The sequence below is a fragment of the Lagenorhynchus albirostris genome, chromosome 13, assembly GCF_949774975.1.
Source record: "Lagenorhynchus albirostris chromosome 13, mLagAlb1.1, whole genome shotgun sequence".
Lineage (NCBI taxonomy): Eukaryota > Metazoa > Chordata > Mammalia > Artiodactyla > Delphinidae > Lagenorhynchus > Lagenorhynchus albirostris.
Window position 1 is genome coordinate 43,665,996 of NC_083107.1, and position 16,635 is coordinate 43,682,630.

General features: G+C 49.3%; 1 protein-coding gene across 5 annotated transcripts in view; it reads right to left on the minus strand.

Moving 5' to 3' along the window:
* Positions 1-16,635, minus strand: part of SPTBN1 (spectrin beta, non-erythrocytic 1) — a 196,192-nt gene that overhangs the window by 15,202 nt on the left and 164,355 nt on the right. For all 5 annotated transcript variants that reach the window (XR_009544039.1, XM_060168837.1, XM_060168838.1 and 2 more), the window contains 10 exons: positions 16,453-16,543; positions 11,469-11,615; positions 10,471-10,734; positions 9,071-9,295; positions 8,355-8,444; positions 7,903-8,181; positions 7,115-7,245; positions 5,723-5,927; positions 4,965-5,339; positions 1,073-1,317 (listed from right to left, as the gene is read on the minus strand). Coding sequence is in view for 4 of the 5 variants with exons in the window: in XM_060168837.1 (XP_060024820.1) it covers positions 1,073-1,317; positions 4,965-5,339; positions 5,723-5,927; positions 7,115-7,245; positions 7,903-8,181; positions 8,355-8,444; positions 9,071-9,295; positions 10,471-10,734; positions 11,469-11,615; positions 16,453-16,543 (2,052 nt within the window). In the remaining variant the exon portion in view is untranslated. The remainder of the gene's footprint in view (positions 1-1,072; positions 1,318-4,964; positions 5,340-5,722; positions 5,928-7,114; positions 7,246-7,902; positions 8,182-8,354; positions 8,445-9,070; positions 9,296-10,470; positions 10,735-11,468; positions 11,616-16,452; positions 16,544-16,635) is intronic.

The following is a 16,635-nucleotide window of genomic DNA, read 5'->3' on the forward strand; positions in this document are numbered from 1 at the left end:
GGTTTCAAAACACGTAATTAATTTGAAGGAAACTGGCGGCACAGTATCTGATTCACAGTCTGGGCGCAGGCTGGGTCACTGAGCTGCAGCACAGCGATGGTGTAACTCAGGCACAGCTTCACAACCTAACACTGAGAATAAGGCTACTTTTATTTTTGTGTGTGCGCTGAAACAATTTTTCTAGGTGGAGACTAGAAAAACCACTGGATCTCTGTTCAACCTTTTACTCTGAAATGCACCTCAGGCTCTTCAAGAAGGTACAGAGGCAGTCACAGGCGTCCCCAGTTGTACCCCAGTGAGTTAGCTGCCGAAGGTTCAGGACATGTGTGTTTTAAAGAGCAGCAAATACTGTCTCCTTATTTAGACATGAAGACACACAGAGCAGGAACCAGCCAAGCAATCAGCGACTGGCAGAGCCGTGAGAACGTCTCATCCATCAAAACCGACTGACTGGAGAGTCCTGACCTAAGGAAACACAACTGCTTCATGTACGTAACAACCGTATTTCTTCTTTTGGAGCACAGCCCATCTCTCAGGTACGGTGAGGGCTGGAGCCGGCAGGGGTGAACAGGAGGCTGTCTATGTGCCTGCTTGTACACCCACGAGCTCCTCTTCACCGCTCTGCATGAAACGTGGCCAAAGAGAAGACACAGAACAAATACTAAAAACGAATCCCGAGACACCATTAAAGCAGATGCTGAGTGTAAGAGGCACCTTTGGTAATATGTCTGAAAAGGGATAGAGTGGGTTTTGATCTGACAGACATAGAAAAAGAACTCAGAAAAGCCATCTCATTCCAGCGGTGAGGTAGAGCTAGTCCGGTCCCAGGTATGCGGCTGCTTTGAGGCACGAGGCCCACAGATGAGAGCAGGAGGGCCTGGGTGAGCGTGGACCCAGGGGGACAGGGTCGGGGAGAAATGGCGAGGGCTCCACAGGGCTCAACTACACCGGGCCCCTCGTTCCCTGACAACCGTGTGCAGGAGACAAGTGGCTCCCCCCAAAACCCCTCCCCGCCCCCGCTCTGGCCTCAAAGCTCTGGGGCAGGGCCCAGCCGGGAGGCCGGCAGCATTACCGTGGCTTCTCCTGGGCTTCGATCTGCCGGATGACATCCTCCATCCACAGCATGAGGTCGCGCACCATGCTGAAGAAGCGGAACTTGTCCCCCGTGTCCACCAGCCGCACCCTGCGGCCCTCGCAGGCGTCCAGCAGGGCCTTCCAGGCTTCCAGGACCTCGTTCTCCCGCTTCTGGATGTCCTCGGCCTTGTCGCCCGCATAGGCGGCCTGGAGGCGGGCTGCATCCTCCTGCAGCTGTCTCACCTGTGAAGCCGCCAGGAGACGAGGCGGGTCGGAGCTGGGCCTCTGCGCCACCACCCGGCCTCCCACTCCCCCTCTGCACACTATTCTGCCTTCGCGCTGATGGGAGCCCTGGTCGGGAAAGGTCCCCGGAGGTGGCCCAGGATGTGAAGACGGCACAGAAACACACGGTATGCACCCAGATACAGTAAAGGATAAACACCTAATCTGCTCCTGCATGGTACCGACGGTGTCTCTGTAAAATCAGGAATGAGAGACTGCCATCAGGAACTCCTGTGGAAACACCTTTTCCATTAGCTACGTGATGCTGCTGCTGAAAACAATGTACGCATCACCGGTAAGAGCTCCCACAACGGCACTTTCCAACGTGAAAAACAAAAAGCAGCATTTAGTGCAGTTGAAAATGCTGATGCCAAAGAAGGGAAAATCTTAACCAGCCAAACACTTCAATAAAAACTCTGGAGAGCAAGAAATGCCCGTGAGCCTTATGAAAATATGCTACGTGGAGATACTGTAATCTGTCATCTCCTAGTTGGCAAAAATTCAAGCTTGATGATGTATATATGTCAGTGAGCTGATTCACTGCTGATGGGACAAAAGGTTACAGCTCCTGCAGAAAGGTGCAGGCAGTACCCACCAAACTTACAAATGCGTGTGCCTTTTGATTTCATGATTCCACTTTGGGGAATTTATCCTACATATACGCTTGCACTTTTAGGAAATGAAATACACATAAGGTCATTTATTGCACCAATGTCTGTAAGTGCAAAAGACTGAAAATAAAAGTATCGGTTCGTCCAGGAGGGACTGGTTAAATTACAATGGCACAGTCATACAGGAGGCTCCCATGCAGTCATGAAAAAGAATGCGGAAGGGCTCTGTGTACTCATATGAGAAGTACGCCAAGATGACGGCTATGTAGAGAAGGCAAAGCACAGAGAGTGTACGTAATATCAATACTTTCTGTGTAAAAAGAGGGAAAAAAACAAGAAAAGGCTTTCACCCTTTTGTTGGGGGCGAGGGTGGTGGTGGAGGGCAGATACACCTTTACAAGAGAAACTAATAACCGTGGCTTATTTTGTATTCAAAAATTTCCATCTCTTATGTTTTATATAAAGTACGTATTAGTAATGCCATACTCGTGCACAACATCTAATTTAAAATATACGTGTATGGGGAGCGCACACTCAATCTTCATTTACTGATCAAAGTCTGAAGACAACAGACATCCTGAATGATAGCAGCCTTCAGATGTCCGTGAGGGGAGTTATGTGGAGAAACATCACGGTGGGGGGGATGGACACTGGGGCTTGCGGGGAGGTGTACCGACCCCGATCACTCAAAAGGCTCTAGGTGGTGGTAGGTAAGGAAAACAGATTTCTGCAAGAGATGCAAAGAAGAATCAATGGGGTTTGGTTTCCCTGGTGATTTGATTTCCGTATCCTAAGAGACTTTTGGAAACATTCTTTAAATATGGCTCAGGTATTAACTCAAATCACGATAAGCAAGTTCCTAGGAAATTATTTGAAAAGCTTATCTCCTATATGGCTAACCAAATCTTTCCAAACAAGTTAAAAAAAAAAAAAAGTTTCCTGGATCTCTAGCTGTTTTTAATTTGTTCTCACAACAACAAACAAGGTAGACGAGGAGAGCGAAAGCAGAAATTCCCGATAGAATTAACTACTGCTTTGAGGAGTCACTGCAGACCATCATCAGGTTCCCTCATGTCCACTGTTCCCGCACTGAATAGAGGATGGCGGCGGGTCAGGCTGGCATTAAGAGTAAAGCAGCCAAGGAGGAAACGCCATCGGCTTCTGGAGCCTGCACCGAGAGCCCTCCCTTCTGCTCTAACTGCAGGAGGGGCATGCATACTTTTGTGGCTGAAATGGCCTGGCCCAGCGGGTATGGTGAGGTGCAGACTATCAGGCTTGACGGAACAGATTCCTGCCCTGCACGTTCCTGGACTCTCAGTGGGCTCTCCTGCATCTCTCTGAGCCTCACAAAGTGAAGGGATTTAATGAAACAAAAAATGAAGGAGCAACTCTACCATCTCTGGAGTCTCCTGAAGTTCTAAAAGTAAATGATTTTACAGGTGCAGAGGAAAGACCTGCTGCTAATAAGGCTTCCAGGCATTCCAGAAGTTCTCTCAAGCTTTTTAAAAACTGTAACAATACACACTGCAATCCTTAAAGCATCAGGGAACCGAAGCTTAGGAAGGAAATTAAAACTTGCAGCGATACAGCGTGACAGGCTCAATTCAAGCCAGGGTCGGCCCTTCTCTGGTGGCCGCGCTCTAACTGCACGTGCATGTCAGATTGCATGGTTCAGGATCCTTACACGCTCACCTGGTGCTCCGGGCGGGACCTTACACGCAGTGAGAGCCACTGAACAGGAAGCTGACAAGCTTTGGAATGGAGAATCCGCCAGCCGTGGAGGAAAGGCTGGAAACCCGCACAATGCATGGGGGGCGCTTTTAAATTCTGCCTGATGCAGACCCTCAGCCACTCCACAAATCTCTTACATATTCCCTCCACACCTTCTACCTCCAAGGATGGAAAAGGGGAAGCCACTTAACGTGAATGGAGCCCCAGCTGTGCGCTGCCTTTGCTTTTAGAAGGGGCAAATTCAGGGGAAAACAACAGCAGTAAAGGTGGTCCTTCCACAGAACAAACCCCAAAGCACGCCAAAGAAGGCTAGCACGCTAGATCGGGGCGGGCCCACGGCAAACCTGGGCTCCCTGTTTTTATAAAGCTTTGCTGGCACACAGCCACGCCCTTCGCTTTCGGATTGTCCGTGGCTGCTTCACGCTACGATGCGGAGATGAGTAGTTGTAACGGACTGTATGTCCCACAACACCAAAACTCTGTACTGTCTGGGCTTCTACAGAAGAAGTCTGCCAACCCCTGCAGTAGATCACTGACGTGCTTCTAAAAGGTAAAAACAAACCTCCTGATATCCTGAGGGCTGATATGTTTAAGAAAACGGGCTTCTCCTCTAAGATCTTGAAATTTAAGGGAAAAGACAGATACAATTTATTTTTCATCTAACAGGCATAAGACTAAGCAGTAAACTGTGCGGGAATGAGAGTGTGAATTAGAGAGTGATTATACTACAGATCGTTACTGTTATATTGTTATCACTTTGCCAGGCAGCTCTTAAACAAAGCCTTAGTGTTAACTACGTCATAGCGGGGAGGGCAAGAGCGGGCACAGTAAAACGTTAGAGTCTTGTTTTCTCTCTTCTCCGATACATAACTCAGACTCTGGTTGATGGAAAATAATGAGGTATCATTTTGGAAATTATTCCGGATGGATATGCCAACGTAATTCAAATTCTTGTTGAGAAGGCCTAAAACTTGTAAATGTCTGTGTACGTGTCTGAGTTGTTTATTTTAATCATAAGTACTGTTCATCCAACAGTGTCTGCAAAATGTGGCACACTGAGAATGTTACGGATTGGTAAGTTCTCCCAGATGGAGCGTTACAACAGTGTGTGTGATACACGTGTGTGCACACGCGTGTCCGTTTGATTTGGGCAATTCTCTGAGGCATGTTTTGCGGAGCCAAGGAATGGAGAGAGGGGCTCCGAGAGGCACAGAGACACTACGGAAAGAAGCCCTCCCACCACCGCTGGGCAGCGCCTCACCCCACCTGAGTGCCCAGAGCCTGGATGTCGTGCTCAAACGTGGTGTGCATTCTCTGTAAGGTCTCCACTGTGTTCTGATCTCTCCCGAGCTCCTCGGGGAGTTTCTTGTGCTTGTCCTGGATGCGCCCAAAGATCTCCTTGGCATCATGGTAAAACTTGTGCAGTTCATAGGAGGCAGCGAGGATCTGCGTCCTCGTGTCGATGAGCTCCAGGAGGTCAGCCCAGGCTTCGTTGAGCCCGTCCTTCCACTCGGCGATGGTGGCGGCATCCGAGTGTCCAGAGTTGATGAGTTCATCTGCCATGTGATTGACCGTGTCCACGCGCTCCTGCCCAATGTTCCCTGTGTCCCGGGCGAATTCCCGGAATCGTTCTTGTAGCATCTGAAACAGGGATGCGCACCAAGAAATCAGTGAGACTACTGTGAACACTTTATTTCTTGATCACACGAATGTCCTTTGGAGAGAAATGCCTGACTTAACAGATCTCAGCTCCAAAGCCTCTTTATCAATCAGGCTTCCTCCTTGCTCACTGCCGCCGAGTAAGGCCCGGGCTCCATCTCCTCTGACCAGAGGAGGACAGGGCGCAGCAGAGAAGTTCAACAACCCCCAAGTCACCCGGTGACCAAAGTGTCAAGCTGAAACGAAACCCCGCCATCTTTGGCTCGAGTCTGGGGTGCGTTCTCTGCTCACAGAGAGGCGCGCAAGGGGCCTTCCGCAGCCCGCGTGCGCCGCGCGGCCGCCCGGGCCCTGCCCGCGGTACTTGCCGTGACGTGCTCGTAGTCCTGCCCCAGCTCGTGTGACCCTGCGACCACCTCCCTCTCGGCGATCCACTGCTCCAGGTCGTCGACCTCCCGGTTGAGCTGGAACAGCCGGTGCCTCTCGTCCAGCTTGCCCCTCCTCTCCTCGGCCAGGTCCTTGAGGCCCGCATACAGCTTGTCCACCTTGGACTGCCGCATGCTGATGCGCTCACTGTGGGGGGGGGGGGCGAGACGAGGGGGACATGTTCTTCAGGGAGCCAGTAAACGAGGGGAAATGCCAGGAGATCACGTTTTACAACATTTCTCAAAGGAAACCTCAAGTTAACCTATTTAGCCTAAAAAATAAAACTCTGAACTTTGACCTCAAGTAATGAAGAGCCAACGTGTAACAAAACACAGTGATTGAGGACAAAGGCCATCCTGGCCGTGATGACGGAGGGAGGGGAGAGAAATCAAAACACTGCACTGCTGGCTCCATATGTCAGGACTTCCTCTGACATTAGGATCCGTTCTCAGGTGCCATGCTGTCGAAGGGACAGATAACATCCCCGTCTGTGCACACCTTGACCTTCTCTGGGCTGCATGCTCTTCCCTGCCAGGAGGGCGGGCCCTGCGGCTCCCCTTTCCTGGGTCCTGGGGGTGCAGCATCCACCCCCTCCCTCCAGCTTCTCCCAGAATGACAGTCTTCCAGCATGAAAGCAGTCAGACAAGGACTTCTTGATGCCTGTCCTTGGGAGACGAGGAAGGCCACTTTCCTGGGAGTCCTGATCACGGACCCCTGAAGGACCCCCTGTACCAACCCAGCCACTGACCTCATCTCCAACTGGCCTCGGTTAATGCACAAAGCCGATTCTTGTCTGTCTGAGCCGTAACAGGCAGTTCCACAGAAAGCCAAAAATGACTGCCACTGAAGTGAGCGTGTGAGCCTGGTATGTAACAGTGCAGGAGTACCACACACACTCCTTTTTCTTATTCCCGAGACATTCTCAGGACTCAATGTATAAGAGTTCAGAGGCGGCATCATTTTCTTCTCGGTACAGGCCCAATTATCCTTATCCATTGTTCTATTAAATCTAGTGATTACCTTCCTAAACTGGGTGACTTTTTAAACCCAAGGGTAGGTGCTTTTATCACCTGTATATCCATGCAAGTCAATCGGTACTTCTGACGCACGACACCAATAATCTTCTCTCAATAGGGCTTGGCCAGCAGGAGATAATCAGCCCGCAAGAGTGAGCTCCTGTAATGCAACCGTTCACCCTTCCTGTTCAGCACAGGCCTACTTGGGTCTGTTTTAAAAATGCTTCCCAAAGATCTACATTACCAGTTACTCGAACAAGAGGCCCTGACTGGGGAGGAACTGACAAACCAGTCTCATCTTCACGGAATGGCACTCACCTTTCGGGATGGCTGTCAGCCACCAGGGCCCGGCTGGTCTTGGAGAGCTGATGCACCGTCTCCGCGTAGTCCTCCACGGCTTGTTCCAGAATCTGGTGCTTCTTCAACATGGAGACGGCGCTCTGCTCATCCTGCTTAGAGAGGGGGACGTCACAACCACAGCCGTCCCCCCGCCCCTTGACCCAAAACCCCCCGGAAGAGGTGGTGTGGCCGGAGGAAGACTTGGCAGAAAGAAAAAAAAGCCACAGGTGTGATATGGGCGCTGGAATACGGAGCGCTCCACGAGCTTCAATGTGGACTGGACTGTGGGAGCCTCTGAAAGACGGACATGAGGATGACGCAGGGTGACGAGCACCCGCTGGAGTATGAGGTAAAGCCCAGGCAAACCAAGCGTGTCCTGGCTGGCTGAAAACCTCTCCACGGTCTAGCAGATGTAGATAACAGCATCCTGGTGAGAATACTTTCAAATGCTGCCAGACTGTCTCAAAACAAAAGCATCTAGTATATACCGTAAAAGGCAGACTTCGGCAAATTTCTATTTAAAAAAGCGGAGGGCATGGCGAATCCGGTCTTAACGACAATACCGGTATTCAGACAAGAAAACTCTGCATCGAGGGGCAAAGAGCCAGGTTCCAGCCACCAGTATGCACCACGCTGCCCCCACGACCAAGGCGACAACGAAACGTTTCACAAGGACGTCGCCCCCAGCGGTGCACAAGCTCAGGCTCTGCGTCTGAGGCTCTCCGGCGGCAGGGGTGGGGGGAGGGGGCTCGGCCTCCCTGCCTCACCTTGGCCTTCTCCTCGGACATCATGTACAGCTCCTGCTCGCTCATCCACGCCTCGGCCTCGGCCGCGTCGAAGTAGTACTGCTGGGCCTTGTGCGCCTCCTCCAGCCGCCGGTGCCGCTTCTCCGTCTCCTCGATGAGGAGGCCCCACAGCTGCTTCAGGTCGGCCAGCCTCTGCCGGATGGCCTCGGCGTTGAGGCTGCTGTCCGTGACGATGTTCTGGCTCTTCTCAAAGATGTCGTCGATGCGGGGCTGGTGGCCCTGGATCTCCTTCTGCAGGGTCTGTGGGAGCCGGGCATACACGCCGGAGGCTCGCTAAGCCGCGGCAGCTCGCTGCTTGCGCCGCGCCTCGGGGGCCGAGGGGAAGCCGCCAGCCCTCAGAGCTGCCCCGCTCACCGCCCTGCCGCGTGGCGCCGATTTGGCGGGAGGAGCCAGCCCCCAGCAGACACGCTTACCTGATTTTTCTTTATTAACAGCTGCACGGTCTGGAGGTTGTGGCCGTGATCCGTGGAAGTTGCCAAAGGCATCCTCTCTCCAACCCACAACTGGAAGGAAGTGTAAATAGGTGGTCAGGGCCGCTCAAAGAGAACAAATATTGGATGCAAACGAGGGCAGGAGGGGAGAGCAGGGAGGCCAGCGTGAGAGAGGAAGTGTGTTCAACCCCACTGGGGGATAAACGACCAGGGCCTGCTGTACAGCACAGTGAACCATATTCAATATCCTGTGATACACCGTAATGGAAAAGAATATGAAAAAGGACACAGACACGTATAACTGAGTCACTCTGCTGTACAGCGGAAATTAACACAACATTATAAATCAACTATACTTTAATACAATTTAGAAAAAGAAAAAGAATCCCACTGGGAAGGGCGGCCTGGGGAGTCTGCCCTTCTTCTCCGATACAGGGCACGGGCCAGTCTTCCAGACCTTACTTCATCCTCAATACCGGACTCCCCGTGAGTCCTCATTATTTGTTTTTAAAACTACGGTTCGAGGGGCATTACACCCTTGAGTTATGCTTCGAAAACCCGACAGAAAAACAGAGTTACATTTTGTGTGGATACACAGAGCAGGGCTGGGACGGCTCAGCCCACTGACGTGACCAAGGTGGGTCGGGCCCAGCAGTGAGAACACGGGCACCAGGCTGGCCAGGCAGGGAGGTACTCACGATCTCGTCCTCCACGTCCCTGTTGAACTGATGGATCTCTCTGGAGGCCAGCAGGTTCTGCTTCCTCTCGTTCAGGGGCTCCAGCAGCGCCATGAACTTGGTCTGCACAGTGAGGCGCTTGCTGTCCACCTCGTCCGTGCTCTTCCCCTCCTGGCTCAGGGCCTGCGCCTGGCTCTGGAGCTCTTCGATCTCCTTCTTCCGCACCTCCATCTGATTCTCCAGCATCTGAGGGCGAAGACAGACCCACCTTCACATCCGAGACGAGGGACACACGGAGGGTGCTGTAAAATGTTCCCCTGTGGCACTGGCCACAACGGAAGACCCAAGAATATTCACTGATACAGTGGAGAGCCCAAGAAATGGTTCCGCACGGCCAGCGAACCAGCAATTAGCGCTCCACTTCGTCAGCTGATCTTTCAAAAAAAAATCCCTAGAAAGATGTTTTTTTCAACTTGGGAGCAACTGTCAAGTTTACCTAGGAACTTAGGAGGCAAATGACAGGGGAAACAAGAATTAATTATGGGGAAAGGAAAGGACAGCCTTCATCTGCCTGTTCAGAAGCCATAAAGACGTTGGAAACCAGCTGAACCCCCAGGAAGGAGTCATGTCTTCTGCTTCCAGTTCTTTTAGGCCAGAAGGATGGCCAATGTTACCATCTCCTCTTGATTTCTTCAGTCAGAAAGCTGATTATTCTTTTTTAAAACACTGGATAATGGCTAAAAACATCCTAACTGTGTACTTACATGAGGAAAACGAGCAAAAGCAGAAGCAGAGGTCTCTCACTCAGGAAAGACCACCCCGGGAAGCCCACACACTGCCGGCTTAGAGACAAGGGCTGGCGTCTGAGAATAAACCGACTCTTTTCTTAGGTAGGGGAGGACCCGGCCACACACTGCAAACCTGGCCCAGGGAGCTCCTGCCAGGTCCTGCCACCAACCTGCTTGCTCAACCTCACCAGAGCTGCTTCCTCCTCAATTCAGAGTAAATTCATCGGCCCTTAGATGGGCTTTACTGTGATGCAAAAAAACCCAGATTTCTTTTATTATTTATCAAGTGCCCTGAACAACTCAAGTAACTATCACATACCTAGACGTTATACAGCCAAGTATGCAAACACAATGACTTTCCTTCATGTAAACTGCAGACTAAATGAAATGAATATTTACTCAACTGTTAAGTGGTGATACTATCCACCAACCAAGATGATAATGAAAGAATATTTCCATGCATGGACACCCAACACTGCTACTGTGTCTTTCCAGTTGACTCTGGAAATGTCCCACGATGCTGTCAGAGCCCACTGTGCTGGGTTAAAATCCCTTCACACACCAAGGGCATGTCTGAGAACACGGTGGGCGAGTTAAGACTATCAGGACCATGGCAGGGAGACAGCCACTTGCCTGTTGCTTTTTCAGCAGGATGTTGACACTGGTGAGGTCTTTGCCATAGTCGTCAGATTGAATCTGACTCTCCAGGCCGTGCAGCCATTTGTCCAGATCTGCACAGCTCTGGGTGAAGAGCTCAGCTCTGTTTGCGTCAAAGAGCCGCTGGGCCTTGGTCTGTGTGGTAGACTCAAGGACTTCCCACATTTTATGTAAACCTGTGAGTTTCTCCTTCACCACGGCTTCCGTCTCTGGCTTTTCTGAAATGAGCTGCATTCCTTCCTGGAAAACACACATACATGCAGTTTGCAGGAGAATAGGTGCCACTGTGAAAAACAAACCTGAGATATTTGATCTGTGAGTTTCTTATTCATTCAACACACACACACACGTACGTACGTACGTACGCACGTACGCACGCACGCACGCGCAGCCTTTCCACATAGAGTTAACTGCTCAACAAAATTGACAATGGCCTGGCCTACTGTGGTTTTCACAGGCGTGGAGCACCAAGTGATTGCTGGGGCTTAGGGACACTTGAGGCCAATAACCTAAAACTCCATCCCCTCCACATCACCCCCAAGAGACCATAATACATCATTTTAACCGTTAAGAGTTTGAAACAATATAGAGTGTGAAGGAAGAGAAGGGTGGGTGGGGAATGTCACATTCATGTTCTGTTGTGCTGCAGAGAACCTCCCTGTGCCGAAGCAACACATTTTAGATTATTTAAAATACGTAATATTTCTAAGTTCCATGGATCTGCTCAGTCTCTGTCAACAGTCCAGCACACATAACATGATCAACAGAGTGAGGACGCCGCCCCAGGGGCTTGCGGTCCATCAGGGGCAGCAGATGAGACACGGGACTGCTCCCGGCTGTGTCACTTCTGTATGTGGTCAGATATGACTCAAATAGGCTGGAAAACGTGCTAAATACAAAGGAGCTCATTTCCACCCAGTTCGTTTACTCACCACGGCCACACCGACGGAGCCCCATCAAACATCTTAACTCACCTTCTCAATTTTGTCAAGCCATTCTTTGTTGGATGCGAGTTCTGCCATAAAGGCTTGATGTTTTAACCATTTACTGTGCAGATTTCTGGCTTCATCATAAGACATGTCCTGGGCTGTGAGCATCTTTTCATTGATCCAGAGAGACAGCTAGGAAAGAAAAAAAAAATCAGGAAGGTTTCAGAGACTGTAATCACAGTGACATCAGCCTTTCTTCTGCCCGGAAAGAGCCATCATGTCGTACTACACACACTCCACGTTTCCATGTCAACAGACAACCAAACGTTCACTTTACAACTCTGACCCGTCACAGCAGGTATCTCCACCGTACGGACACTGTACCAGAGCCTTGCTCCCGACTCTGTATCTAACATGAAATCCAGGAGTACAAAAGTGCTCCGAGCCAGCTTTCAAACAGCTTGGCACCCTTAACCAGCTATTCCCCCAAAGGCTTGTTTAAAATTCTGCCCTAACCAGGCTAAGTCACAACCTTCTTTCTCCTTCAAAGAGCCGTGCCAGCTATACCGTGTTAAGCATGATTAAGTGTCTTCTACTCTGTTCGGTAATCCTTTTACTTTTAGTTCTTTTATTTAAAAAAACCAAAGCCCCTACTCTTTTATCCCTCCCTTTTCCTTCACAGGCCTATCTATGGGGATGCCAAAAAGCGTAAGTAACTTGCTCACTATAGGCGTAAGGCAGCAACGATGCCCTCTCAATGCTCCCTTCAGGTCTGAGTCACCTGCGCCTTTTCCTCCTCTGTCTGTAAAGAACCTTCCATTCAGACCAAGAAACACTTCACAGGACTTGATTTTGAGGCCCAACATGTCTTGCTTGGATCTGAACTCTAGGAAGCCTCTTCACAGAGCCTGCCAGCCACTGACAGACAGGTCTGAGAAGCCTGGGGCAGGCGTCAGCCCAGTCTGGCTCCTGGACACACTTCTCCTGCTGGCTCTCATCCTGATTTGCCTGGCTCCTCACTGCCTGCCTGTAGTTGGCCACACCAGGGTCCTAATTCCTACCCCATCACAGCACTAACCAGGAAGAGCTTTTGTTTGCCCAGGCGAAAGATACGCAAACAAACGCAGGATCAGCCTGGAACCAGAAGCAAACGTCTTCAGGGGCTGTGCCCTTCCTCCTAATGTGACCACAAGGAGCCACGCTTACACCAGCTGCTGCCACAACGAATCTGCACCCAAACTGCTTCATGGTCCCATCACCAAAGGTTTAGAAATGGTGCATAAAACCAACAGAAACGCTTACAGAATCAACAATTCCGAGGCCATTCACGTGCACCCTGGGCTGCTGCTAGGAAAGGCTTCCCCATAAATTTGCTTCAACAATACAAAGTCTGTTCTTTGAAAACAATGTCAAGGAGGGTGATGCGGGTCATGGGAGCACCCCGGCTCTGCACATGGGTGAACCCCCAGGCACCATCCCTACTTTCCTCAGGATACTCACCCACCACACAGGAGGAAGTGGGGTTGAAAGCAAAAGGTCGTGAGGTCTTTGATGTCACGCTTTATTAAGGGAAAAAACCCCAGTAGATCTCATAACGCCCTTTGTGAGCAAGGAACATAGATCTGTTACACAGCAGCCGAGACACTAAATTTCCTAGTTTAAAAGCGTTACCTATTTTCCTTCCAGTTACCTGAGTAACTAAGATCTGAAATGCTATGGCCGTTCAATCTAAGGAGAAAAGACGTTAAAAGGAAACCAAATGGTAAAACTTTCCCCTGTACTCTGTACACACACACTAAACACAATAAAAGGCATTTATCCGAAGTGCAAAGGACATTCACATATTTGCGCTATTCATAAACACCTACCCAAGAGAGATTTTTAAAAAAAGAGCTACATAAAAATCAGAGGCTTATAAACAAATCTGCTCTTTGCTGAACACATCATCCTACAGATAAGGCAGCGTGCAATGCAGCACAATGAAATGGAGCTTTGGAACTTGCTAGTTTATCAGCCCTCCATCAGCATTCTGGAATCAGAACCACAGTTATTATTTGTGGGCATTCGCAAAGGTCAGTCAAGAATATACTCATTCTCTGCAGAACAGAACACTGTGCAGATTGGAAAAGGATAGGAAAAAAATGCTTTGATCACTGGATTAAGCTCAAAGCAAAGCACTGAACTCGCTATCCCTGTGCCACCGCGTCTAGTTATACTGTCCTCCTGGGGAAAAAAAAAATCAATCTCAGAAAACAGGAGGTATGGTGGGAGGGAACACAACAGAAAAGCAGTACCTTTTAAATCATTCATTTTTCAGGATATCACATTAAAATAACGGTACAAAAATTATGATGCTCTTTGTGTCGCTATCTATAACTGGGACTAGGTGGGCCCTGCTCATTCTCGCGGCACTGCTGCGATAAATTTCCCCATCCAGGAAGTGTTTCTCGGCGGGTAGCAATGATGGCAGAATTCACAAGCCAGCCCCCTCTAGCCTCTAACCCACGAGGAAGGGAGCGTGACAGCGAGACAACCTGGATTCTCCAGACCCTGAACAATACCAACAGCCAGCAATGGTATTAAATCTGACCTCCGGGTGCTCTGTAAAACTCCACCAGCACAATAATAGATAGGTTTTCAAATGCTGGGCTGGTGCACACACAAGCTCCATTCTCAGAGGTTCTGGCTTAAAAGAGGGTGTATTTTAATGAGGCTGAATGATGGAGAGTTTATAGTCAAAGAACCGTATCTCTTAATAATAATAATATCACCCCTTTGCTTGTACTGCTCCACTGAGGGTTTTGGAGCCCCAAACCTGACCTAAATTCCGTCACTATGCGGAAACTATATATGCTGATGTGGTACCCCCAGCAGATCCTATGGCTGTACTAACTCTTAATGAGGTTCGAGGAGAGAAAGATAAACCAGGGAGACCTGGCCGAGCAGTCACAAGAGACCTGCGAATCATCTCCAGGACAACAAAGCCCAGTCAAAACCTCTCTGCATACTTTGAGGGGAAATCGTGCAGGGCTGAGCCCTCTGGGCGTGCCTAACAGTCACTGGTGTGTGTTAAGGAGGGAACTCCTTGTAACTAAGGATGCTCATTTGGAACAAGCGTTAACAAAGATCTAGAACTCTACTAAAACTATTTCCTGTGATTCAACTTGGAAGGACTATCGTTTTATCTGCTTAGTTTTCCCACACATTTCTATTTTCGAATCCACACGTATGCAAATGGAAAATGGGGGCTGGAAATTTCAACTGAGCTTCTCTCAAAGGTTCCTCCGTCCTCTCACTTCCTGCTCACTTCCTGGCATTCTTTTCCCCAAATTTAGTCCAGGTTTCACCACGCTCAGGTCAATGAATTTCATCTCAGTAACTTGTCCTTTAAGCAAGGGTATGGAATCCCACTGATTTCCCCAGCACAACACTTCCAATATGTCTTTGAGGTTAAAACAAGTCACTGGTGGTGCTTCAAGGGAAACATCAAGGTACTTCAGGGACCTTCGATCTGGGGAAGGCACAGCCCAGGCTGCAAACGTCTCCTGACAACTTTCACTCCCTCCAGTGCTGAAGGGCCACTTGGTATTCACTGCAGCACATCATGCAACTCTACGCAGCTAACCTTGGAGCCCATTACTCTTCCCTATGCCTTGTCTGGGGACGCGGATGCCTCTTTAAATGAGCATCCTATTCAAATAGGTTATTAATGCTCAGGTGTCACTTGAAGAGGCACTCCTGTCCTCAGCCTGTCTGGCTCTAGGCAAACCCCGAGAGACCTAGGTCCATCAGTGTGGCCCTGAAAGCCAACAGACCCTAAGCCACACAGTTGAGGGGCTTTCTTCCCTTCTCAAGGTTTAGCTACTAGAGCATATTTTAAGATTCACAGTAAGAGAGCCAGTTTAATGGACATGAAGGATCGCTTCTGTCACCGACTCTCTGACTCAGCTGTTATTAGAGCCACATTTCTTTTAACACACAGCTATAAGTTTGCACGTGAGGGATTCGTGGTGAGTCCAGTCATATTTTTAGCACATGACCTCGATCCTCTCCCCACCCCTCGAACTCCCCGTCCCCAAGGTCCCTGCAGCTTCACTTGGATATTCTTCATCCCATGTCTGCCTCCAATGGAATTTAAAGTCTAATAAACCAGAGAGGACCAGGTCTCACTGTGGTTCTCTGGCAGACAGTGAAATACGACGATGTGCTCGTGACCTCACCCATGTGAAGTCAGCTAGATGCTCTTTTCCAACTAGCTTGCAGAGAGTGCATTTTTCTGGCGAACTTTAGTTTCCCCAGTTTGTTTATGCACATATCAGGGGAGCATGAAACAGTTTGAGAATGCTCAGATTAATACCACATGCTAAAACTCAAGAGTCTGAAATCAGGATTACTGCTGCTCTTGGCGTATCAGACAGACACCTGAGGAGCCTGAAAGGTGGATATGTCACGGTCTTCAGTGAACAAGAAAGTCAGTTTCTATGTTCTTAAACCTTTCTTCTTACCTGGGTAGCCAACTGCAGTTCCTTTTACTTCTTTCCTTCTGTACTATTAAATGTGCGTCATTGTAAATAGTTTAAAATATACTATCAGATGCTTTTAGGTTACAGAATACTCGAGAACATCACTGTCTTTGACGATGGAAATGTTCTAACATCTGCATTGTTCATGTGATACGGCAGCCACGAATCACAGGTGGTTGGCTTCTGAGCACTTAAAATACAGCGAGTATGATGGAGGAACCACACTCCTAATTTCATTTGATTTAAAATGAGACAGGCACATGTAGCTAGTGTCTACTGCATTGGACAGCACAGTTCTAGCCTACAATATTCTAGATCGTAATAATCTGGTTACTTATCTAAGTGGTAGCTTGTAGGCTGGAGAACTGACACCGCCCCACCTGCAAATTATATACGTGATATGAATTTCTGGCCTCAGTTAGTTCTATAATCCCAAGGGCTCTTATGCCAAATGCTCGGCTGCTCTTGTGAGAAGAGAGGAAAGGAGGAGTTAAAAGGAGACGCACCTCCTGACAATCTTGCAGGAATTTCTGAAGATCCCTGTTGTCCTTCAGTCTCATCAGAAGCTCACTGGCTGCCTCACGATTCTTCCTGTGTCTGTTACAAAGATAATAAAAATAATTTTAAGAAGAGGAAGCAGGGAATCTTGAAATGCAGAATTTACAACTCAGCTTCTTTCCTGGGTCTCA